The sequence below is a fragment of the Drosophila navojoa genome, chromosome X (assembly GCF_054131105.1).
Source record: "Drosophila navojoa isolate 15081-1374.11 chromosome X, UAZ_NAV_1.0, whole genome shotgun sequence".
Taxonomy (NCBI): domain Eukaryota; kingdom Metazoa; phylum Arthropoda; class Insecta; order Diptera; family Drosophilidae; genus Drosophila; species Drosophila navojoa.
This window is the reverse complement of record NC_142895.1, coordinates 2,674,601-2,700,242: the sequence shown is the minus strand read 5'-3', so window position 1 is coordinate 2,700,242 and position 25,642 is coordinate 2,674,601. Positions and strand designations below refer to the sequence as shown.

At 44.2% G+C, this 25,642-nt stretch overlaps 1 protein-coding gene across 15 annotated transcripts in view; it reads right to left on the bottom strand.

Moving 5' to 3' along the window:
• Ca-alpha1T (Ca[2+]-channel protein alpha[[1]] subunit T) overlaps positions 1–25,642 on the bottom strand; it is a 129,489-nt gene that overhangs the window by 46,117 nt on the left and 57,730 nt on the right. For all 15 annotated transcript variants that reach the window (XM_089263123.1, XM_089263124.1, XM_089263118.1 and 12 more), the window contains 4 exons: positions 14,060–14,943; positions 4,411–4,523; positions 2,576–2,807; positions 2,334–2,508 (listed from right to left, as the gene is read on the bottom strand). In XM_089263123.1, the coding sequence (XP_089119249.1) occupies positions 2,334–2,508; positions 2,576–2,807; positions 4,411–4,523; positions 14,060–14,882 (1,343 nt within the window). In that variant the 5' untranslated portion in view covers positions 14,883–14,943. Of the gene's footprint in view, positions 1–2,333; positions 2,509–2,575; positions 2,808–4,410; positions 4,524–14,059; positions 14,944–25,642 lie in introns of those variants that run through there.

The following is a 25,642-nucleotide window of genomic DNA, read 5'->3' as shown; positions in this document are numbered from 1 at the left end:
TGGCGTCAAATTAACACCAGCAAGTGTGGCCTATTTTCCGGCCACGCAGGTACAGTCTGTTGCCGCATGCAAAAACAATCGATTAACGATAACAAAAGCAAGAACGGCAAACGAAAGCAAAGAAGTAAAGCAAACGATTCTTTATGCTGCCTACATTTTGGGTGTTCAGCTGCGAGTGTGTGTGTGTGTGTGTGTGCTGACGTCAGTGCACGGAGAAAGAGAGAGAGTGAGTATGTGTGTGTGTGTGTGTGTGAGAGAGGGACAACCATAGACGGAGCATGACCAGTGATAAATGATTGTTTGCCAAGTTTGAAATCTTTGCCAGCTGTCAGAGCCAAGGGGCGCCTGCTAAAGACAGCCCCGCCCCCATTTGTATGCTTGGGCCTAGCCAAAGTGACCATGGAGTTGACATATGCCTGTGGGCAGCTACTCAGGCATTATCATATCAAGGTGACCACAAAAAATGCCAAATGACAATCGACATACTCCATTATCTGAGCTGCTGCTCTAAAGACGACTGAGGGGGAAAAAGGTAGCTTCGGCAATGGATATTATTTGTTCCTCATTGTTACTTTAGTATATACTAGATCCAGAATCCTTGTCATATTGATCTTCCTTCATAGTCAGCTTTTTGTGTTCTCTGAGTAAGATATATCATATTGAAGGTTCCTTTCAAGGGGATAGAATTTTTTTTTCGCTTTATCGATATTTTCGATTTAGCAGGGTACGAATTATCGCCACCCGACGGCATATACATATTTGTATACATATATTCTATGGGGCTTATCTTCAGTTTGTGCCTGAACTTTCACCCTAGTAAAGCGATATTGTCAAAGGCCTATCATAGCGACTGTCCCTCATCTGCACTATTCTAAATTTAGATAAGCTTCATATTCAGCTTTACCATAAACAAATTAATCAGAGTTCTACAAATAGGCGTGGCTATATGACAAACAACTTCCTCCATGATCACTTTTTGAGGACTCAAGATGGATTAGCTTGACCTTTTGGCCCCTTTCAGGCAGACTGAACTGGACGGAGTTTACTCCACCACCTGCCCCACATGATCACTTGATTAGGGTTGGGGCTGACCATCCCGCCACATTTTGCTCTACCCTAATTGAATTCGAGCTCCAAACATAGGTTTAGCACAAAGCACAGCAAGGGGCATAACAGGGGGGGTTGGGTTGACTAGGAGTGGCTGAGCACTCTCCATGTTCGCTGGGAGACATTATGTTTGTCATTTGGCATTTTTCATATTCAGTTATTGGTCTTTAAGGCAAACTATGTTGCCATCCACGCCTCCATTCCCCGTCCTCCACCCTCCATGGTCATCTACTGCCGTTGCAAGTCATTTACAAGCACTCGGGGCCCACTTAAGCTGAGAATAGACTAAAATTTGGCATGCTTATGTCGATGGCTCCAGTTGAAGTGGCTGTGTGCGTGTGAGTGTGTGTGCGTGTGCGTGCGTGTTGAACACTTTTGCTCGTGCGTTTTACAACACTGCTTCAAATGAGCAGCGCTGCCAGACGTCAAATTTGACGAACGCTCTGAGCATTTTGTATGCAAATGGACAATTTACAGCAGGAATCGCTGTGCGTGTGTGTGTGAGTGTTTGTGTGTGTGTGGGCGGGTGTGGGTGTGGCTGTGGCTGTGTGGCTGTAAGCTGTCAGTGGCATTTACCAAAAATCAAAAAAGCAAAAGCCAAAGAAACAAAAAAGTAAAAAAAAAAAACATGAATTAACAGCCAGGCAGCCCAGAAAAAGCGAGAGAGAAAGCAAAATAGAGTCAGCGAGAGAGAGCGAGAGAGAGAGAGGGGAAGAGTGAGTTGGTAAATGAGTGAGAGAGCGATGTTGAGTTAGAAAGAGAGCGAGAGGGAGAGAGAGAGCCTGAAATGAGCTAAGCGGTTATCAAAAATCAAAACCAAAAATGATATCAAAAAGATATATGTATATATAAGATCTATATATATACACAGAATCAAAACAAACTGAAAATGATATATCAAAGCGATATTCGATATATATATATATATATATATATATATATATATATATATATATATATATATATATATATATATATATATATATATATATATATATATATATATGCATTTAAGGCGCCTGCAGAGAGACAGAGACAGACATATGTGACCCAAACGCGTCGTCAGCTCAGTTGAGCTCAGTCCGTGAAATCGAATCGAATCGAGTCGAATCGAGTCGAATCGAATGTTCCCCACCCCACACAAAAGGAAACCAAAAGTGAAATCAAAAGGAGCAAATAAACCCCAGTGGGAGGGGTCATTGGGGATTTCAGTTAAACTCGCTTACGTTATGGGATAGATCATGCCCTCGGGTCGCTCCAGAGTGCAGCGCTGCCGCAGGATGCCCTCCCAGAGCTGCACGCCGATAATGCCAAAGATGAAGAACACGAAGAAGCAGAGGAGCAGCACATTGCCCAGCATGGGCAGCGTGTCCAGCAGCAGCATCACCAGGATTCGCATGCCTGCAGCGAGAGTGCAACGAGAGTGCAGTGAGTGAAGGGTGACTAACCGACGGTAGTGCGCACTTACTGGGTATGCGATTGATGGCGCGCAGCGGCCGCAGCACTCGGATCGTGCGTATCGCAGTCAGGTTCAGGTTCTCCACATGCATCACGTACTCCAGCAGCCCGGCCAGCACTATGAAGAAGTCCAGTCGATTCCACGAGTCAGCCAAATAGGTGTTCTTGCCGCACATGCCCATGGCCACCATTTTGATGGTCATCTCCAGGGCGAAGAAGGCAAAGATGATGTCATCGAAGATCTGTGTGAGTGATATGTGAAGGAATGCAATTAGATCGTTAAGACTATCGACAATCTAAGGAGGCTGGAGAGTTCAGTCCAGGCCAGACATTCAAGGGGAGAACCCAACCAGTAGAACTTCTATGGCTCAGTTTATATTCACTTTCTTTCTCTTCTGCCAATGACACTCTAGTCGAGTATCGATAGCACTATAGCTAACTATCGATAGTCATATAGTTGTGTGTCGATAGCTAACTCTAGTGCCATCCTCTCTAGTTGCGATTACTATAATATTGATATTTGTGTAACTCTCTGTCTATCTGTATATTGAGGACCTAATAAGAGCTGAGCCTAACATCATTTTCTTCAGAGTCCTATGGCAGATCTATTGGATTCTATAGGATTCCTCAATTGGCACGGGATCTATTGATTCTAAAAGCCAACACCTTGCTTCGGCTCATAGCTGACATGATTATTATACAACTCAAATATATCATTTTCCATAAACTGCGCCTCTACTGCAGCTATACACCTACTCCAATTGCTCTCAACACCCGAATCTTTTTCCGAGTTAACTTCAGCTTGATTCAGCTTAGCCGCAAAGTTGATTTTGCCAGGAATCTGAACTAACTGAGATAATGAACTGTGACAAGCAGAGGCATTTAGAGAATGACACAGAGATAGAGAGAGAGAGAGAGAGGGAGGGAGGAGAGGGGGAGCTAGATAGGTGGAGTGAGCGTGTGGCTCATTTAGTGCCTAAAGCGTAATGTGGTTGACACTTGTCAAAATGAGCTGTTGTCCACTTTGGCTGGCACTACGTGTTGCTGCGCCATGCATGAAGTGCCACGCCCACCCCAGACCAGCATAATAACATTTTGAGCAAACAGAGAAAACTACCAAGGAACCGACGCAGCTCAGCAGGACCTGTTCCAGTTTCACTTTCTGTTTCTGTTTCGGTTTCAACTTTAGTTTCAATTCCATTTGTGCTTCTAGTCGCATTGCGCTGTCTCTTTCGCACACTGTGTCTTCTCTTGCCGTCCTTGTCTTTTTGGCACTGCTCAAACAATTCTCAGCAATTTGGGCGCCACTTATGTCCTGGCTCGCTCTCCATCTCGGTCGCACTTTGGGGCTAGCCTCGTTGCCCCCTCCCCCCTGCCCGCTTTGCCAATTTGTCGCCCTTCGCACGCTTTACACTTGGCTGCGGCCGAAAATGTCTGCCTTCCATATCATTTACAAACATTTTCGCACGTTGGCGACGCTCCACCCCCCTCCACCCTCCCCCCTCCCGCCTGCCGCCCCCGCCCATCCTCTGCCAGGGAAACATTTTCTATGCCAGAGCCGTGGCTCTGTAATTGCCCTAAAAAAAAAAGAAAAGAAAAACCCCAGGAACCAGCTCGCATTTGCCCGCATCTGCCCCGCCCCCTCTAGCCCCACGGTGTGTGCGTTGGCTGCCTAATGAGCCGAAGTGCCTGTTTGATGTCATCAGCAAGCCAGACAGGAAGTGAGCCAAAAAATTGCTTAAATAAATGACAGTTAATGTGACGCCAGCGTCGGCAGCTCAAGGATTCCACTCTCTCCCAGCTCCCCACCCATATATATATGTATGTATTTAAGTTTTTACTCACCTGCAATATTTTGCAGCGCGGCTTCAAGCAGGTATCGTCCACACAGGGCTGGTACATGCCCAGGGTGATGCAGTTCAACAGGATAACCAGAATCGAGATGCGCTCGAACCACGTGCATGTCACACAGATCGTCAGCTATAGTTAAGGAAACCAAAACTCCAGAGGAAAAGCGCAAGATGAAGACAAAGCATGCATAAACATGCTGTAAATAAAAGCACGAACAAATCCGACTAGCAGATGCCCTCTTCTAAGTGAGCGAAACGGGAAACTGAGAGAGTATTGGAATAGGGGGAGGAAGAAACTAGATGAGAGATGTTGGGTGTGGGCAAAGGAAGTGGGAAGTAGAACGGGAAAATAGAAGAGAGTGAGAAAGAAGCGCAAAGAGAGATTGGTAGAGACCTTATCAAGAAACACCTACGAGAGAAACCATCAGAGAAATTGACAAACTGAAGTCAGGGAAAGAACTATGAGATAAGAGAGAGGCAAAGCGAAAACCAAAGTGTGAGGCAGACCTTGAGCAAAAGAAGTTAGATAAAGCAAAGAGAGACGTGTGAATAGAAAAGTAAGATATGGACTTTAGATTTAGATATCATAAAACGCATGTCATATGCATCGATACTGCATACCAGATGGGTATATCTGGAAAGCTAAGAGCTTCGATATCTCTAGTCGATAATAATCGATAGCGCTTAGTTATGCTTATGGCAGACTTGGTCTACGCAGCTTGGAGAAAGTTGACTTAGAGAAAGCTAATATTAACTAAAGTTAAACTAAGCGGAGAGTCGATATCTCTAGTCGATAATAATCGATAACGATCACTTATGCTTATGGCAGACTTGGTCTACGCAGCTTGGAGAAAGTTGACTGAGAGAAAGCTAATATTGACTAAAGTTAAACTAAGCGGACAGTCGATATCTCTAGTCGATAATCGACAACGATCAGTTATGTTATGGCAGACTTGGTCACAGCTTGGAGAAAGTTGAAAGAGAGGAAGCTAATATTAACAAAAGTTAAATTAATCGATAAGTATCGATTAGCTGGTAGTTTTGATAAGTACCACCTAGTCAAGGTGTGTAGCAGCCCCAAATAGAACCAGCTCGCTTAGAATCTACATATATCCTCGTGCTAGTCCAACTCTCTCTTGAGGAGCTCTTTAGTTAAAGACAGAGCATCGAGAGATTAGTTTGCATAGCGATTGCCTGCTATTGCCTGTTGACTGCTTTTGTGTGCTGATTTAAGCAAAACATGTCGAGCGCCCAATCGTGCACCCCCGCCGTCCACTCCACCCCTCTGTCCGCTGTCTAGGTTTTTATGGCATGCCACGCAAAGCCAGCAGCCACGAGGCACGCGGCATGAGGCATGCGGCACGAGGCACAAGGATGCCAGATAGCTGTTTACTATCGCCTCTAATGCGCACTCAAGTGCTTGTCAACTTGGCTGCATTTTGTGCTCGACGTGCTGCCATTGCTGCTTATTCTTGCAACAACTCCTGCTCCGCTCGCTCGCACTCTGTCGCCCCCTTTGTGTGTGTGTGTTTTGTGGCAGAAAGAAATGGCACAAATTGATGACAGTCACTCAGTCAGTCATTCATTCATCTCGGACAGCAGTCAGGCAGCCGCAGCCAGCCAGCGGCATTATAATGCAATGTTGCAACAACTTCAGTAAGCCTTTTAGCCAGCATATTAGCCAGAGCAGCGCCGAGTCCGGGCCAGTCTCGGCCCGATGTGAGCAGCTCACTGCATCAGTATCTGAAGTCTGCTTCAGAGCCAAATGGCTGTTAATATAACCAAGGCTTACGACCATGAAAACATTGGCATTAGCATCCATGGCCTGATGGATGGCTGCGGATGGTTTTGCGACTCAGCTGAGGCAAGAAGCAGAACAAGAAGCGCAGCTTGTTGCAGTTGCATTCGAGCTTAAGGAGAAGCGAAGCAGAAAGAGCACAAGAAATAGTTGGATTAGGGCAGCAATGCGACTGCCAGAGAGAAGCGTAATAAGTGAAGAAGTGCAAGAGAGGGAGGGCAAGAGAGAGAGAGAGAGAGAGAGTAGTAATGAAATGCAGAGCACAGACAGAGAGCGGCTTAAGAAGTGGAATAGAGGCGACATAGATGCGAAGTAATACTAAAATAATCTATCGACGGAAGCGAGAAGCGAGAAACTTGAATCGTGTACTTTTCATAAGAGTCGATACGATGAGTTAAGTTCGAAATTCTAGTCAGATTCACATGAACTATATAAGACAAAAGCTAGTGGAATGTGGTTCAAGTTGCTGAGCAAACGAAAGTGAGAAGCTCAAAGGCTTCTCTGATGTAGTTGAGTTGAGAGAAGAGAGAAAGATGGAAGAAGAAGAGAGTGTAAAACTAGAAAAGCAAATCTAGAGATAGCAATTGAAGCAAGAGATCCACATATACAGAGAATAGTATTGATGAAGCGAGAAGTGGGAAGCGAAATGAGAAGAAAGTAGAGGGAGAAAGGAAGAGTAAACAAGAGAGAGAAGTAGGAGTAAGAGAAGTACGAAGGGAAAGAGAGTGAGAGAGAGAGAGAGAGAAAAAGAGAGAGAGAAAGAGAGAGAGAGAAAGAGTGAAAAACTCTCCTTAATATGATGAAAGAAGCGAACAGAGAAGCACAATCAGAAGTTAAATTCCAAGCAACAAAAGCTAGACCCAAGTGAATCCTAGAAAAGCAAGTGGAACAGACGAACGGGAGTGCCAGAGGAGCAAAGTGATAAGTAAACATGTTAGCTCTGAGCAGCATATTGCAGTTGCTTCTCGCTGCACTGACGACGACAGCGAATAGCCCGCGGTCTGGCGAAACATGCGAAATCGGCTGCGTTTCGCGGCTTTTCAATACACAAAGCCAAGGACGACGATGAAAGGATTTCAATGGGGCGCTTAATGCATGCCAAATGCGCGCCAAGGACTCATTTCAGTGTCTCTCGCCCACAGCCTCCCCCCGCTGTCCCTCTGTCCCGCTGTCCCTCTCCTGCTCTACCATTTTTATTATGACCGCGCGCAATTACGAGCCAGCGAAATACAATGCACAAAATGTTTACGCTATTAACGCACAATTAAAGATAAAAACGGAACACAAAAGGAGCAATGGTGGCAACAACAATGTGCACATACATATAAACAAATAAAAGGACAATCGTTTTGGGGTCCTTGCAATTCATTAGGAGCGCTGCGAGCGGGCTAAATGGATGGCATATGCAGGTCAGGTCGAGCCACTGTCATAAAACCAATGTATAAAGCGCACACACACACACCGACAGAGAAAAGGTCAGCGTGTGTGTGTGTGTGAGTGAAAGTTTTGGGCGGAACGAGGCGTGTCAGTGGGCAAGCGAGAGGCTGGAACGTTGGATAAATATTGCAGCAGCGCAAATATGCGACACAGCGTAGCATCTCTCTCTCTCTCTCTCGCTTGCTATCTCTCTCCCTCTAGAGAGGAGGAGGGGCTGCATGTGCGAGTGGAGGCGGGGCGGGGTCCGTGAGCTGCCATTATTTTTGATTTGGCGCGCGCAGCGTCGACGTTGGCAAAGGCCACCAAACCAACAGTAAACAAATTAAGTCGAGCGTAAAGTGGGCCAACAAAAATGGCCCCAACAACAACCCCCAATCCCCCCCCCCCACACACTCACAACAGCCCCCTATGCTTGTGTGTGTGTGTGCATGCGAGCGTACAAAAATCGCAACAAATTAAAAGACGGCCAAACAAAAAAGTCGAACGTCGAGCCGCTGCAGTCGAGTGGACACGAATAATTTGTGAATACAGCGAGTGGAAGAAGAAGAAGAGGAAGAAGAAGCAGCAGCAGCGGCAGACAGAATACAAACAAATCAAATGAAAGGAGTCGAAAAGGTAAAGAATCAAAAGAGAATGTAAAGTCTGTAGTGTGGGCAGGTGGGCGTGGCCATTGAGCTGAACGTGTGGCTAAAGCGAAAGCAGCAATAATTGGCAACGCGGCACAGGCAGACCCCACCAGAATTTGCCAATTCTATTGAAATTTTGTTATACGAAAAGAGAGAGAGAGAGAGATTGAGAAAGAAAGAGAGAGAGAGAGAAAGAGAGAGAGGGAGGGAGAGAGTAAGAGAGTGAAAGTGCTCTCATTTGAATGCAAATGTGCTGGCAATTTGTGTGGCTTATTCGCAGGTGATAATTGGGCACAGGTGTAAAGCTTGCAATGGTTTGCTGCCAAGGTGATATCTATTGAGCAGGAGCTTAAGGCAGAATCTCTAATCTAGTGGGAACAAGGTTTCATAGAGCTCCAATAAGGAATGTATTAAATTTTCACTTTACTCCGTCTCAGTCTCAGTCTCAGTCTCAGTCTCAGTCTCAGTCTCAGTCTCAGTCTCAGTCTCAGTCTCAGTCTCAGTCTCAGTCTCAGTCTCAGTCTCAGTCTCAGTCTCAGTCTCAGTCTCAGTCTCAGTCTCAGTCTCAGTCTCAGTCTCAGTCTCAGTCTCAGTCTCAGTCTCAGTCTCAGTCTCAGTCTCAGTCTCAGTCTCAGTCTCAGTCTCAGTCTCAGTCTCAGTCTCAGTCTCAGTCTCAGTCTCAGTCTCAGTCTCAGTCTCAGTCTCAGTCTCAGTCTCAGTCTCAGTCTCAGTCTCAGTCTCAGTCTCAGTCTCAGTCTCAGTCTCAGTCTCAGTCTCAGTCTCAGTCTCAGTCTCAGTCTCCGTCTCCGTCTCCGTCTCCGTCTCAGTCTCAGTCTCAGTGTCAGTCTCAGTCTCAGTCTCCTCATGGCTTGTTATCGATACTTATGGATTAGGCATATTAATAGGCCCTGCCACAGATGCTGAACCTTGACTTCAAATTAGCTTGCTTGACTTTGGATAGAGCGGAGCTCACATGCATCTTGATAGATGCCTATCGGTGGCCGCCTAATTAAGCTGATATCGGTTTCACTAGCTGGGCTGTACTTGAACTAATTGATATCAATTTACGCTCTTGTGCTCTGGAAATCACAAATAATTGGCATGCCGAGAGGTGAGCCACCGAGCCACCGACCCACTGATCCACACCCTAGCCACCTGTTGGCCCCGATTCGAATGGCAGCTGCAATCGGAGCTATCGATGATGGCATGTAATGTAATCTCAAGCACTTGGCAATCAGCGAGGTCAAAGCGGTGCTAGAACGGCGACGGTGGCGGCGGCGTCCTGCTGAAGGCAGCGGGGCGCATGGCTAATGAGATTGCGCTGCGATTCATTGCTATTAAGTAGATGCCATAATTAGTTGTGGGCGTGGATATCGCATTACTTTGCTCGCATGCTAATGATGTGTACACTATGCTCCCAGTGCGCCCAACGTCTCCTGCCTGCTCCGATGTAGGGGAATTCTCTGATTTCTGAGAGCTATTCTTGCTTACGAAGGAAGATGCTTAAAAAGGAGCAAGAGAGAGAGAGAGAGAGAGAGAGATAAAGAAAGACAGAGAGAGCGAGAGATATATGAGTGTGAAGCATGAAATATGAGACATGAGATATAAGATATGAGATATGAGATATGAGATATAAGATATGAGATATGAGATATGAGATATGAGATATGAGACATGAGATATGAGATATGAGATATGGGATATGATATGAGATATGGGATATGATATTTGAAATTTGAGATATGAGATAGAAATATGAGATATGGGATGTAAGATATGAGGTAAAACATATTAGATATGAAACTTGAGAGGGCAGATATAGAATGGCACAGAGCAGAGATAGTCCAACAGGAAAACAAAGACACAGAGAGACAAGGAAACCGCCGAATGAGACAATGAGAGATGGAGGTACGAGGAGACACAGCCGTACCGCCGCTGGCGACTTGAAGGCGGCGTTAACACTTTTTGGCAAATGTCGCAGTTGACCTCGCAGATGCCGCTTCGCGCTCCCCCTTCATCCACATCCCTCTCTCTCGCAGTGGCATTGAGCAGCGCCACGTAGACGCGGCGAACCAGTAAAGTTTTCAACTCGGAATTAGTTTAGGGGTCGCACTTAATGCAGTTATGAAATTGATTATGAGAAATGCCAATTGAATCGAGACGCCGCGCTGACTGCAACAAAACGCTGCAATCCGATCAACAATAATTGATAAGGGAAGGCAAGCAGCTGCAGCAGCTATGGCTGGCAGGAGAAACTTTGCAAAACTCTCAAGATATCGCCCAAGGGACAGCTGAACAATGACAAAATCAAAATTTATAGCCAACAATTAAGTGGGGCAGGCCAAGCGAAAGGGAGGCTTATCAAAGGGGTTAGCTAAGGGGCGCCCAGGGTGCGATTATCGTGTTATTGTAGCTGGCTGAGCAATGCAGCTGGCAGCTGGTAATTGCCACAGACTAGTTCTCCCTCTCCCCCTCTCCCTCTCTCTCTCTCTCTCGCTCTTTGTCTGTCTGTCTGTGTGTTTGGAATCTGGGCAGCAGCAACAACGGAAAGTGACAGGAAATAGCAATTGAGATGCCACAAAGATGTCCGGAAAACTCGGAAAACGGGCAAATGCAATAAATAGTTTCAACTCAAATTCTATTTGTGGCCATCGACAGTTGCCGCCGACAGCAGAGCCAAAAACAGTTTTCCTTTCGTATAACCAACATCGAAAAGTTGCAGCAACTCTACAGAAATGAGTTGATTATTTAAGCATGTCCCAACACTAAATCCAATTAAAATTGGGCTTTTCTACGAACAAAGCCCGCTGCAATAGTTATGCAGGAATGGTTTTCCTTTAGAATTTCCCAAACAGAGAGAACGCACAGCAGCTCTGCTGACTTTAGGCTGAAGTGGGATAGAGTTGGATCTTCCTGGAAGATCTGTGGAGTAGCCAAAATTGAATCACGCACTCCAACTTTACATCCTTTAATTTGGATATCAAAATTTTCTGCACAGCAGACTTAATTCGACAATTTTTTGTGTAGATCTATAATAATATTATATTACTTGAACCAAAAGGGTCTTCTAATAAGATTAGTTTATGAAAGCAGAAACTTGATGTAAGCTAAGTTTACTGAATGTTATATTGAATGATACGTATCTATGGAGCACATGTCTGGAAGAGTCAGAAGAATCAGGACTATGATCTAAGTCAATATAGGCATCCGTTCGTTAGCTCCCAAAGCTATCGAAATATCGAGTAAACAATCTCTTTCTTTACAATTTATTACTCGATAACTCATTTCGCTTAGACATTATCGATTGTCATCGGACAACTCGATGACGATGGACCTTAGAGGTTGGCTTTTTAATGATGAATGGATTAAGATGATTTAAATACATTATAAACTTCAGTTTTCATTATTTCTTATACTGACTGAGCTACGCCTTAAATAGAGAGAGAAGCTTCTAGAGCCGAAGTACAATAGCAAAGAGTTCTTCCAAAGAGAATCACATAATTTGCCTGAAATACGCATAGGGATATGGATGCAAATAGGAAAAATCTCAGCATGATGCTGCATGATGAGTATCTACTAGGGCCACACAGTCGACTAGAGTGTACTTGAATTGAATTTATCCTTCGGCTGCTATGCCCCACTCGGCTCTAGTTCCTGGGGTCCTGCAGGACAGCTGGCTGCATGAGAAGGCACTTAATGGCGCAGCATCTGTTGACTATGTGGGCTGAGTTGGTTTTAATGTATGAAATGTGTTCATCTTAAATATCAACGTCAGTCAATTTTAATTTCAGGTTAAATTAAATGTGAAGTGCGCCCAAAAGTATGCAAAGCGATTTTTCATGCACATGCCAGGGGCGAGCTCGCGCTGCCTGTCACGGGCAGAGCACAGGGCGGAGCAGGGGGCGGGCGGGCACTGATTGCCGCACATTATCCCCTAGCGAGTACAACAGCAACAGCAGCCAGGACGACGAACAAGCAAACGAAGAAGAAGAAGAAGGACACTGCAAATGACAAGGCGCAAAAAAAAGAAGAAGAGAGCTAAAGAAAAGAAGAACAAAAAAAAAAACAAAGAAAAAAACGAAAACAAGGACAGAAATGTCAGAACAGGAAGCAACGACTGCGAATGGCGATTGGCAACTCGGGCAGCGTCTTCCGCTACGCCGATATATGTTATTTATGCGATACACACACACAAACACACACACACACACACAGAAACACGTGTTTGTGTGTGTGTGTGTGTGCACATGTAGGCATATATTTTGCAACAGGCAGGCAAGTACGAAAAAAAATGAATAAATAAAACGCAAATATTTCAAGGCTCACAGGCAGTGAATACCCTGTAACTAAGAGTGTGGGTCGTTCGATGCACAGGCCCAGCGGGCCATCTTCCGTGGAGCTCTGCTCGCCATGCCCAGCTACCCCATGCAGCCCAGAGTGTACAGGGTGTGCATATCAAGGTTAACTTATAAATATGTAAAGCGTATTTAATTGCATGGGGTATATATACATATATATACCTATTGATATTGGCAATCAAGGTCTCTCAAGTAATACAATTTGGTGCACAGCCTCTCGACAGCATCTATAATATGCATGCTCTATAAACATCCAATACAGCATTGAGACCTTGCGGCAAGCGTAAGAGGTAAATCCAATTATAGACATATCGCTTAAGCTGTTTATAGGGGATTTCTTGGTATACAAGTAGCATCTATATAGAGTCAATGAAATTCAAATGCAGAACTGTCTCTGTCTGTTGCTCTCTCTCTCTCCCTTTCACTTTCTATCTCTCTCTTTCACTTTCTATCTCTCTCTTTCACCTTCTATATCTCTCTCTCTCTTTTTCTTTCGATTTCTATCTCTCTCTTTCACTTTCTGTCTCTCTCTCTCCTTCACTTTCTATCTCTCTCTCTCTCTTTCACTTTATATATATATCTCTCTCTCTCTTTCACTTTCTATCTCTCTCTCTCTTTCACTTTCTATCTCTCTCTCTCTTTCACTGTCTATGTCTCTCTCTCTCTCTCTTTCACTTTATATATATATATCTCTCTTTCACTTTCTATCTCTTTCTCTCTCTCTCTCTCCCTCTCTCTCAAATGATTTAAAGCATTCGACTATCCTTTGGACTATTTATCTGATTATCCATCTAACTGTCTATCTGTCTATCCGTCGGAATATCTACCCGATTATCCGTCTGTTCAACAGTTTCTCTCTTCTTACACCTGCTCGTTCGTCTAATATTCCCTTTGTCCGCCCTTCAACACGCTTTCTCTTCTTACGTTCCTACACCTTTCTTTCACTTATCCATAATTGTTTACGAACGTATGAGCTCTTTGATCTCTGGAAGTATAAGAGCAGTAAACTTAAAATTTCATATGGATTCTCTATATCTTTAGCTATCTATGATAATGTAAAGCATATTCCAAATTCAGAAGTTGGCCCCATCAAGTTTTGTATATAAACACGCCCGCCTACTGTGAATTCAGATCCTGCCGTATTTCTCTCATCTTCAGGGTAGCGTCTAGTCGGTGCTGAGCACCCGCTTCACTCTCAGATGTACGAGTGCGAGTAGGTAGCCTCCCAGCAGGCACGAGCAGACACTAAAAATCAATAGGCCGCAGCAGCGATATACCTATATTTACCCAGATATACCATATATATACCCTGACACACACACACACACACACGGACAAACAAGAGGCGTATGTATGTGGCTGGTGCAAGGACAGCCCTTGGTGTCTGCGGCACCTGTGCTTTGCTTTTGTTTCGAAAAGGATATGGATTGGTGATGAGCATCAGGCACCAGTTGCGCGGTCGCGTGTACTGTGTGAGCGCCTTCATGGCAATCTCCGGGAAGCCTGGATAGGGCAGATTCGGCTCGCCCGACGAGCTGGACGAGGAGGAGGACGAGTGCGTCGAGTCGCCATCGTCGGAGCTGCAGCTGCCGTTGCAGCTGGACGCCGTCGAGGAGCTGCCGGCCGAGTCTCGGCCGGTGTCGCGCGTGCGACGCTGCACGGCGCCAGCTGTTGCCTCGCTCAGTGTCGAGGCGCCGCTGTGCCGGCGTGTGCCACGCCTACGCGCCGCCTCAGAGCGTTCCTTGCTGCCAGCGCGTCCAGCTGGCTGATAGCGATGCGATTGCTCCTGTTGCTTCTGCTGCTGCTGCTGTTGCTGCTGTTGTTGTTGCTTTTGCATCGAGTCGGAGGCATTCGAATGCTGTCTGTGTGGGCGGCGCGTGTGCGGCGTGGGCGTGGCCTTGGCACTGGCGCTGGCACTGCATGAGCTCGTCTTGCGCAGTCGCTGCTGCTGCCCGCTGCTGCCGCTGGCGCTGGCGCTGCGTCGCAGCTTCTGCTGTTGCTGTTGCTGGTTGCCGCCGTCGACGATCACCGACGTGGGCGGCTCCTCGTTGGAATGCATTGGCTGTGGCTTTAGTTTGTTGTTGTTGGTTTTACTGTGAGTGCCGCTGCTGTCGCTAGCTGCCACGCGACGTCGCTGCCCATTGCCAGTTGCAGCTGTTGCAGCAATTGTTGCTGCTTCAGTTGTTGCTGTTGCTGTTGCTGTTGGCGTTGCTGCTGCTGCTGCTGCTGTTGTTGGCGGTTGCAGCATCTTCCGAGCACGTGTGTGTTCCAGCACAAGCAGCTTGGGTCATTCCATGTTGACTGACTGCCTTTAATGAGAATAAGAAAGAGACGGCATGAGTGAGAGTGAAAGAGAGAGAGAGAGAGAGAGCAGAGTGAGGGCTTGATATTAGCCATTCAGCAGCAATGGCAGCGATTGCTTCATCAAAGCCGCATTAAAAGCTGTTGCTGTTGCATACACAACACACACTTGAAACACACACACACATACTCACACATACACATACACACACATACACATACACACACACACACATACAGGGCATACACTTCAGTTGAAGCTACGTGCAAAGTTTGTGAATTGATTTTTAATGCGGAGTCTGCCGAAATATGCCAAACTCATATACACCCACACATGCACACACACACACACACACACACACACACACATACACACGCGCTCACACTTCTGAGTCTGGGTCATAAAAGCAGTTGGCATAATGAAGCCCAAACATAATTTATATGCGTGTGGTGTGCGTACCTATGTATGTATGTGTGTGTTGGCGCGTGTGTGTGTGAGTGTGTGGGCTGTGCGTAGCTCTAAAAATAATGAGCAGCATATTTGTTGCCCGCAACGCAAATTGTAGCATACTTTTCAGGGCAGGCGCTTGTTAGGCAAAAGTTTGACTGGATGGGCGGGTGCCTGTGTGTGAGTGTGTGTGTGTGAGAGGAAGTGCGTGTGCGTATGCATGTGTGCGTTCAATCATTAATTACGACCCGCACTTGTGTGTATGTATAGGCGCACGTGTGCGAAGCACCTAAGTATAACACATTAACTTGCCAAAAAAGTGCCACGTTGTGGTTTCTGATACACACAGAGGCAGACACTAACACACACTCACACACACACACACAGTCAGAGGCAGAGAAGCGTGCAGCAATTGTGTGCGAAAATTGGTTTATTGATAGGCCAGAGCAACAATGCTCATAGAGAAAGGCATTAAGCTACTTAAAATGACATTCGATTCTGCTAATTCGCCTGGCCGCAGCGTTAATTACAAATTTATCGATAGACGATAAGCGATTCAGGCCGAAATTTGTAATTGCCGTTGCACAAATAATAACGATAACAATTTGCATAATAACACTTAACGCCAATTAATGGCACTCGCACAGTTAATGAACAAACGATAACAATTGGCAGCAGCACTGAAATGTTATCGAGCAGTCATAAATCAAATCGATAAGAGGACTAGGATGGCATAATAGACCTATAACCAAACGCAATCAGTGTAATGGCAAAAATAACATCAAAATCGTCTAAACAATTGGTGAAAGTACAATTTGATGCTAGTCCTAAAGAAATTTATCGATTACTGAGAAAATGAGAAATGAACGCTTGTATATTATAAATGTAGACTTAAATAAGTATGTGGCTCCCTAGTGAATTTGCCCATACTTGCTGTCGATAAATCGATATGTCGATAGGTGTATTCGATTATTAAAAAATGAATACCTTGTAATCGATAAATCGATAACTTACCATCCAGCCATCCAGCCATCCAGCCAATGGTCAATATGCTAGACTAAAGACTTTAGTCTATTCCCATCAATACTTGCCTTCATGAACTCAGATGTGTTATCGATAAATCAAGGTAATTATCAGAAAATAAATCAAATCACAAAAACTCGAAGCTACATCCCGACATCCAACAGCCCCACCTCTACCTCCCCAATTCCGTGACAATTCTAATAATATTTACTATCGATAAATCGATAAGCCCTATGACATTATTAAGTAATGCATAATCGCTGCGGCGCGACCCAAAATAGTTCAAATATTTAACAAACGATTTATCAGTGCTAATGCAGGAAATTGTTTGTGTTTCCAGTTTTTGGATTAAACCGACGCGACGAACCGGTCCAAAGGCGGAGGGGGGGAGCAGGGCTGTGAGCGTGGCAATGGGCGTGGGCATGGGCGTGGCAATGCGTGTTAGGGACATGCGGCGTTGACGGCGGGCGGCACGTGTCCTGCCACCAGCATAGACAAAAGGCAACGAAATCAACAATAATTAATCGTTCGCTGGCGCCATTTGTTTACAAACCGGAAACGGAAGTTGGCCCTAAGACAGGCGCAGTCCAAGTTTGTGCGTGTGTGTGTGTGTTTGAATATGAATTTCAAATGTTAAACAAGCCAAAAAGGCCAGCAGAGCACACGAGTCGAGCAAGAGAGCGAGAGGGAGAGGGAGACCAAGGAAAAGGGCGAATGCGAGAGAAAGAGCAATACAATAACGAGAATAGCTATGTAAGCTCCTTGTATAATAACACAACGCACATATGTAAACACACACACAAACACACACACACACACACATGTACAGTTATCCATAATTAAACACAAACAACGCGCAAAAGCAACTTGAGCAAATAAAAAGCTGCGTGGCTCACACACTTCGCGCTAAGTGAGAGTGTAGCAGAAACAGAAGAAGAAGCACGACACACATACATATATAGTATATGTAGCGCAGATATAATGCGATTTGTGCCGCAAATCAAAATGTCAGATTTCCATGTCGAGATCTTTAAACTGGCCAACAAATATCGCATTTGATGTGGGTGCTGTTCAGGAATCTGCTTCTTCTCATTCGCTTTTTTAAGCTTGCATAGATGGCGCTTACTAGATATTCGCAACTTTTTCACTTTGCCCTTTTTCTCTAGTTTGTTTTCCACATTCTTCTTTAGCTTAAGTCAAGTGTGAAGGTTGGAAATTTTAAGCTGAAATAGGACAACAACAAAATGTTGGTGAAAGGCAGCAGCATGCATGGATGACAGCAAAAGACATATATGTAAATATGTATATATAGTACTTGATCTGGAGCAATCTTAACTCGACTCAATTGCTTCCCTCACATAAGAGTTTTAGGCTCTCTCGTATGCGAGGCGCAATTAATCGATAATTATCGATATCTAATGTGAGTTAACTTGGCATAGTTCTTAAGAGCTTATGTCCAAGGAAGACCAATAGCTTTAAGTGTCGAAGAAAGAGGATTGACATTTAAGATGTTAACAGGTTATATTCCAGATAAAAAGTTCTCCGTTGATATAGAGCTAGAGAGATATAGAGATATATAGAGATATAGAGCACAAATTCAGTCGGGGATAGTGTAGTCGGATTAGTTGTTCAATAGATTTTCGTTTTCGGGGATATTCGTAATACTCCAATACTCATACACATTAGTTCTCTGTTCCACTCGACTCTCCCATGTAGTAACTCTACAATGTCTGATTCTATCAGCGCTCGAAATTCAGAGCTCTTCAAAATTCTAATTCGCATAGCCCGCAATTAATGTAGAGCTAATCTATTTACGTTTCAACAAATTCCACTCATAATCTCTCACACACTTGCCCTCTCGTTCTCTCGCTCTCCCTCTCTCCCTCCCTCGCTCTGTCTATGTAATATGACAGACATGTGTGTACTTAACTTTAAGCCCTCGTTTCAGTTGGAATAAAAAAATAGGAAAAGCTGGAAAAAACTTTCACTGTTTTGGCCCCCTTGATTCACTGTGTGTGTGTGTGTGTGTGTGTGTGTGTTGGCCTAGTTCTGTTTGTTCTGGCACAAACAAGCGATTGACTTTTGTGGCACGTGCAAACATTAAATTGCTTATGTGAAAGCATATTTAAATTTGTAGCTGCTTTATAACTGATTATCCCCGGCTTTGTTGTTGCTTTAGTTTCAGTTATCCCAGCTCCCGCACAAGCTCCCTCAAAATTATGCAAATAGGTGCCGTCCGACCGTCCGTTCGTCCCTCCGTCTGTCTGTCTGTCTGTCTGTGTCTGTGTGTGTTTTGCCTTTTTGACAGCTACAAAAATATCTGTATGTGTATAAATAAAAAAGAAACCTTCAGTCGGAAATAAATAAACAATGCGAATACGAATGTGAATCTGAATCTGAATGCGAATGTGTGGCATAATTTACTTTTAAATGTAAAGTCGACTCGCTTGCTGTCATTGATATGAGCCTGCCATCTCTCGGCTTTCAGCTTCTCAGCTCACTCCCACAGCCTCTCCCTCGCCCTCTCCCGCGCCCTCTCTTTCTTTCACACACAAAAATTACGCATACGCAGCGTTGTGCACGTTGGCAAATAAATCAAAGCGAGAACAACGACGACGACACCGCGGCGCCGAGATTCCCGTTTTTCTTGTTGCTCACTGTATTTTTTCCTTCGCCTTTTGTTGCTGCCTGCCCGCTGCTGCTGCTGCTGCTGCTCCTGGCTGGCTGGCATGCTGAGATTTATGCTCGTTGTTGTTTATGAGCCCGGCAGCCTGGGAGTCTCCCTGCCCGACAGCAGCCCCAACAGCACCAGCAGCAGCCACACATTAGCATAAGTCCACGCACCGCGCGCCCAAATAGTTGAGCTCCATTCCGATCGCCTTGGCTTTTTATTGCAAATTTTATTATTGACTCGATACGCCATTACTATCTGTCGCTCAGCAATGAAGCCAAGGGCATGGATAGCTGCTGCTCGAATGACATATCGCTTAAGCCCATTAGCACTTCAGTCAAACTATTCAAGCCTGGAGTGGCACAGCCCCTTCCACTCGCAAAAGGAATGATCGCTTCATCTATGGGCCATCAACGGCCCCCCTAGGGCTCCCTAGTCCACTAGTCCACTAGTCCACTAGTCCACTAGTCCACTAGTCCACTAGTCCACTAGTCCACTAGTCCACTAGTCCACTAGTCCACTAGTCCACTAGTCCAGTGCTACTCATCAGGTCCGCCTCTTTCATTTGTCTATTCATTGTCTACTGAAGGACGTCTAATCCACTGTTTGTCCTACCTTCCTTGACTTTAAGTTAGGCCAGCCTTGGTCCGGTTGATTGCTTATCAGATTCCTTCTCATCCAGCTATGCCTTCACTCGAGTCTGCACAAGTCATCGATCCGAAGACAAGTCCGATCGAACGTCTAATCAGCTTCACTTTACTCTCTAAGCTCTTTACGTAGGCTGTTTCCTAGGCGTGCTAGGCTGATGAAGACAATCCACTCTCAACTGAGACCTATGGATGCTCCCATCTCTGAGAACAATTCCTTCCTATTCGTATACTTACTTCACATATATGTATATTGTCTATCTCATCTATCGTCTCCCTTCGCATGACCGTTTCTCGCTCGATCAACTATTCCCGCTTTCCCTGTCTTATCTTCACAGCTGCCCACACCCGAACACATTCTCAAGTTCTTAGTACTCTCCCATCCTGCTCAATAGATAATCTCTGTTCTAGCCAAATCATCTTGCTCTCCACTTATTCGACTTCGCCTAAGATATACGCCAAGAACATTTCCTCGGTTATCTTCGCTTACTCCATTTAGTTTCAGTTTTCAATTATCCAGAATCGAACTCTTAGTGGGGCTCTCTCTCAGGTCAGCTCCTTCCACCTGTCAGAGAGCATCTAACCATCAGTTCATTCGACCATTCGCGTATCTCTGCCCGAACCTCGCTCCCTTCTCTCTGTACCTCCTTTCCCATCTCCCCCCCGCCCTGTCTCTATCCCTTTGTCAGTCCGCTGGCCGAACGGACTTGCCCAACTGGGAACTCTGATGTATTTAACATTAATATTTATGATTGCTCATCTGTGTATACGAGGCACTGCCGCTTATGTCTCCAGCTCCCGCTCCGGCTCCAGCTCCAGTTCCCGTTTCAGCTCATATCTGGGCATTCGCATTCGCGTTCGACGTCTCATTTTCATTGCTTGCTTATTGCGCTGATTTTATTACGAGTATTATTTGTTTTCTTACTGTTGCTGTTGTTGTTGTTGCTGTTGTTGTTTTCTTTTTTTTTTTGTTTTGTTTTTGCCTTTTGCTTTGGTTTGCTTTGTTTTTTTGTATTTCGCGTGGCGCATAAAAATACAAAAGCTCATTTTCATGCTCAGCAGCTGCCAAACGCAGAGCCAAATCTTTACCTTTAAATGGCATAGAGACAGAAAGAGAGAAAGAGAGAGAGAGAAAGAGAGAGCAGAGCGAGACAGCAACCGAGTGAATGAGCGAGGCAGCAACGGGAGAGTTTTTCTTTCATTTTTTTTTCCATTTCATTTTCCAATTTCATTGGCTTTTCGTTTGCTCTGTTGCTTTTCAGCTTCATTGAGCTTGGCTTCTCTTCACTCTTACTTTTTATCTGAATGTGTGTCTGAGTGTGTGTGTGTGTGTGTGTGTGTGTGAGTGAGTGTGTGTGCTTATTGTCATTTTAAATACACAGCAGTAAAATTCATATTTTTTATGCCATGGCTTTTATTGGCCATTCGCTGAAGCACCTCGCAGTCAGTCACAGCCACGCGGCCAACTGTCCGAGGCGGAATGACAATCATAACGGTAAACTGTTGGTGTAACTGTAACTTGTAGCTGTAAGCCGTAAACCGTAATTTGTGAGCTGTATCTGTATCTGTATCTGTATCTGTATCTGTATCTGTATCTGTATCTGTATCTGTATCTGTATCTGTATCTGTATCTGTATCTGTATCTGTATCTGTATCTGTATCTGTATCTGTATCTGTATCTGTATCTGTATCTGTATCTGTATCTGTATCTGTATCTGTATCTGTATCTGTATCTGTATCTGTATCTGTATCTGTATCTGTATCTGTATCTGTATCTGTATCTGTATCTGTATCTGTATCTGTATCTGTATCTGTATCTGTATCTGTATCTGTATCTGTATCTGTATCTGTATCTGTATCTGTATCTGTATCTGTATCTGTATCTGTATCTGTATCTGTATCTGTATCTGTATCTGTATCTGTATCTGTATCTGTATCTGTATCTGTATCTGTATCTGTATCTGTATCTGTATCTGTATCTGTATCTGTATCTGTATCTGTATCTGTATCTGTATCTGTATCTGTATCTGTATCTGTATCTGTATCTGTATCTGTATCTGTATCTGTATCTGTATCTGTATCTGTATCTGTATCTGTTCTGTATCTGTATCTGTATCTGTATCTGTATCTGTATCTGTATCTGTATCTGTTATCTGTATCTGTATCTGTATCTGTATCTGTATCTGTATCTGTATCTGTATCTGTATCTGTATCTGTATCTGTATCTGTATCTGTATCTGTATCTGTATCTGTATCTGTATCTGTATCTGTATCTGTTCTGTATCTGTATCTGTATCTGTATCTGTATCTGTATCTGTATCTGTATCTGTATCTGTATCTGTATCTGTATCTGTATCTGTATCTGTATCTGTATCTGTATCTGTATCTGTATCTGTATCTGTATCTGTATCTGTATCTGTATCTGTATCTGTATCTGTATCTGTATCTGTATCTGTATCTGTATCTGTATCTGTATCTGTATCTGTATCTGTATCTGTATCTGTATCTGTATCTGTATCTGTATCTGTATCTGTATCTGTATCTGTATCTGTATCTGTATCTGTATCTGTATCTGTATCTGTATCTGTATCTGTATCTGTATCTGTATCTGTATCTGTATCTGTATCTGTATCTGTATCTGTATCTGTATCTGTATCTGTATCTGTATCTGTATCTGTATCTGTATCTGTATCTGTATCTGTATCTGTATCTGTATCTGTATCTGTATCTGTATCTGTATCTGTATCTGTATCTGTATCTGTATCTGTATCTGTATCTGTATCTGTCTCAGATCTTATTCATCAGCTAGCAAATCCTATTTTCCGCAGTATTTCTATTCTTTTTCTATTATCTGTTCTCTGCTCTTCATCAATTTCACTGACAGGGCTAACGAAATCACCAAAGACCTCTTCACATAAGTCGAGAAAATTCCAGATAATTCAATAAATTCGCATTACTTTAAGAAGTCTGAGTGTTTGTGTGTGCGCGTGTCCCTGTGGCTGGCTCTGTGTGTATGTGTGTGTGTGTGTGTGTGTGCTTTGTATTTCACCTGCTGCACTTATGTAATTATGTGAATTGCAATCGTAATCTGCGTCGTCTTTCGATTGTTTACAATGTGAAATATTGCGCATACGCCACGTGAAACCCGAAATAATATTCGCATTTCTTTTGTTGCTTTTGCGTATTGGCGAAAGCAAACACATTTTGCGCCAAGTCACGTCAGGCCGCGCCCACAGCGCCCACAGCGCCCACGGCGCCCACAACTTCTACAACGCAACTCATTCAATCAACGCGTTTGGCGCACTTTTTAAGTAATGAGGACAACATCAACAGCCGCATCCACGTCCGCCTTCATCTCCGTCTCTTCCTCTTCTTCTTCGTCTTCGTGTTGGCCATTATCGTCGCGCCTACTTCACCTGCCGGCAGCAGCAGGAGCCGCCGCAGCTGCAGCTGTTAAATAATAAAAAAGCATCTAAAAGCTGCCAACTTCATGATAATCTCAATCTTAAGCCAAGGCTGCGGCCGCATTCGCATTCACACACACACACACATCCGCAGCATCCCCAACATCCGCAACATCCGCAACATCCGCGGCATCCGCATCGATATTGTAAATTACTTGCCCGCCTCTTATTGAAAACGGAATTTCTGAGCAGCTCAGCGCACATTGTGACAGTTCAAGGAGCATTTCCCAAGCAAAAGGAAAGCCAAAACTAAAAGAAGAAGCAGCAGAGGAGAAAACAAGAGGCGAAGCAAGCGGAAGCTGTGCAGATTACATGAGCAAATCTTTTGCCAATCGAATCAATGCACAAATCGTAGCGAATCACTGGAAGCAGCCAGCTTAGGTTTGTCTATGCATTTGCTATAGGTAAATAGTAAATCGGAATCTGAATCTAAATCTGAGTTGGAAATAGATAAATATTAAATCTGAATCTGAGCTAGAAATAACTAAATAGTAAATCTGAATCTGAGTCTAAATCTGAGTAGAAAATAGCTAAATAGTAATTCTGAATCTGAGTGAGAAATAGATAAATAGTAATTCTGAATCTAAGTAGAAAATAGCTAAATAGTAAATCTGAATCTGAGTAGAAAATAGCTAAAAAGTAAATCGGAATCTGAATCTGAGTGGGAAATTGATTAATAGTAAGTCTGAATCTGAATCTGAATCTAAATCTGTGTTGGATATACCTAAAAAGTAAATCTGAATCTGAGTAGATAAAAACTAAATAGTAAATCTGAATCTGAGTCAGAGTAGAAAATAGCTAAATAGTAAATCTGAATCTGAGTCTGAACCTAAGTAGGAAATAGATAAATAATAAGTCTGAATCTGAATCTAAATCTGAGTAAGAAATAGCTAAATAGTAAATCTGAATCTGAATCTGACTCTGAATCTGAATAGGAAAATTGCGGTTTTAATCAAATTTGATACATTTTTAGTTAGGATTTGTATATTCTAAGCCGATTAAGAATGGGAAATCCGGGTATAAGTTTTTTGTGAATATGTATACAGGCAGAAGAAGGTTTGGCTGGCATATAAAGAATATATGTGTGCATGTATGTATGCTCAGGCAGGGTAACGAACTGAGTCGATATAGGCATATCCTACTGTACGTTTCTTCGCTTACCCATCCGTCCATCTATCCGTCCGTCTAGAAGCTCTTACTTGCTTTTATTTCTGTGCCTTAATCTCAACAAGCTAAAAACAATCTAAATGCATATTAATATTAATATTAATATTGATTTAAAAGCATTCACAGTCTTATCATCAACATCTGAAAGGTGATTCCCTTTGAAAGTTGACCACAATTTGAGCTGCCTTGGCGAGTGACCTCATATAAGCCACAGCCTGCAATCGGATTAGGCGAGCAAAGCGGCCTGAGCGAGAAGCCACGCAAAGACTTAAAAGTATTTATGCTTATGAATAATTGCGAGACGAGATTGAAATCGATTTGAAATCAATTAGAAAGGCCGAGCGAGAGCCAAAAGGAATGGTGAGCGGGCATAGCTGGAATATTTGTGCGAATTAAAAGTACATTTATTAGACCCATTTGGGCGGGGGTTGACTTCTAGCCCCACTGACCCCCAATGAGATGCAAAGAATTCGAATGGAATTGGAATCAAATCAGAGCGTTTTGTTGATTTAATGCCCCGGCTCGGCTCGGTTGGTTTGGGTTCGGATCCCCAGGGCAGTTCGCACAGCACGAGAGCAAAGAGGTGTCTATCTCTGTGTATGTGTGTGTGTGTGGCAAACTAATCGCTCGTTCTGAGCGGAAACTCAAGTGTCTGGGCATTATACTAGTCAGCCCTTTTGGGACAATGGCACGCACTCGACTGCAGCAGCTCGAGCCGGAGTGCTCCGATATGTGCACAGAAGTTCCCAGTTCAGTGGGCTTTCGGGCCCCATTCAGATGAATTTTTATGCAAATTCTTTTGCTGGCCAAGGCAACAGCAACAGCAGAGGCAACGGCAACGGCAACTTGTTGCCACAAATTCCATGCTGGGGCTCTTTTGATGTGGGCCTTCAGTTCAGCCTCAGTGTCTCTGGTTAAAGGGGTTTCGTGTTTCGGTCTTGCCAAAAAAAAAAAGCAAAAACAAAATGAGTTTCCTGTGTTGTCCTGTGTCCTGTGTTGTCAGTCAGTCAACAGGGGAGCAACTGTTTTCGTTCTTTTTGGGCTCTGGCAGCGTTGACAAATTAAACAAATAAGACAACAACATACACAGAGAGAGAAAGAGAGAGAGTGAGAGAGGGGAGGGAGAAGGGGAGAGAGAGCGAGAGCGTGAGGCTCGTAATTCGATTTCAGTCTTGGATCTGCCCCATCGCTGTTTACTCATGTGCCCAAATACCCTGTGCCCATTAAAATTGCTTAACGACAAGCAAAAAGGGCTTGACCTTAACCTTTGCAGGTGATGTCGCTTAC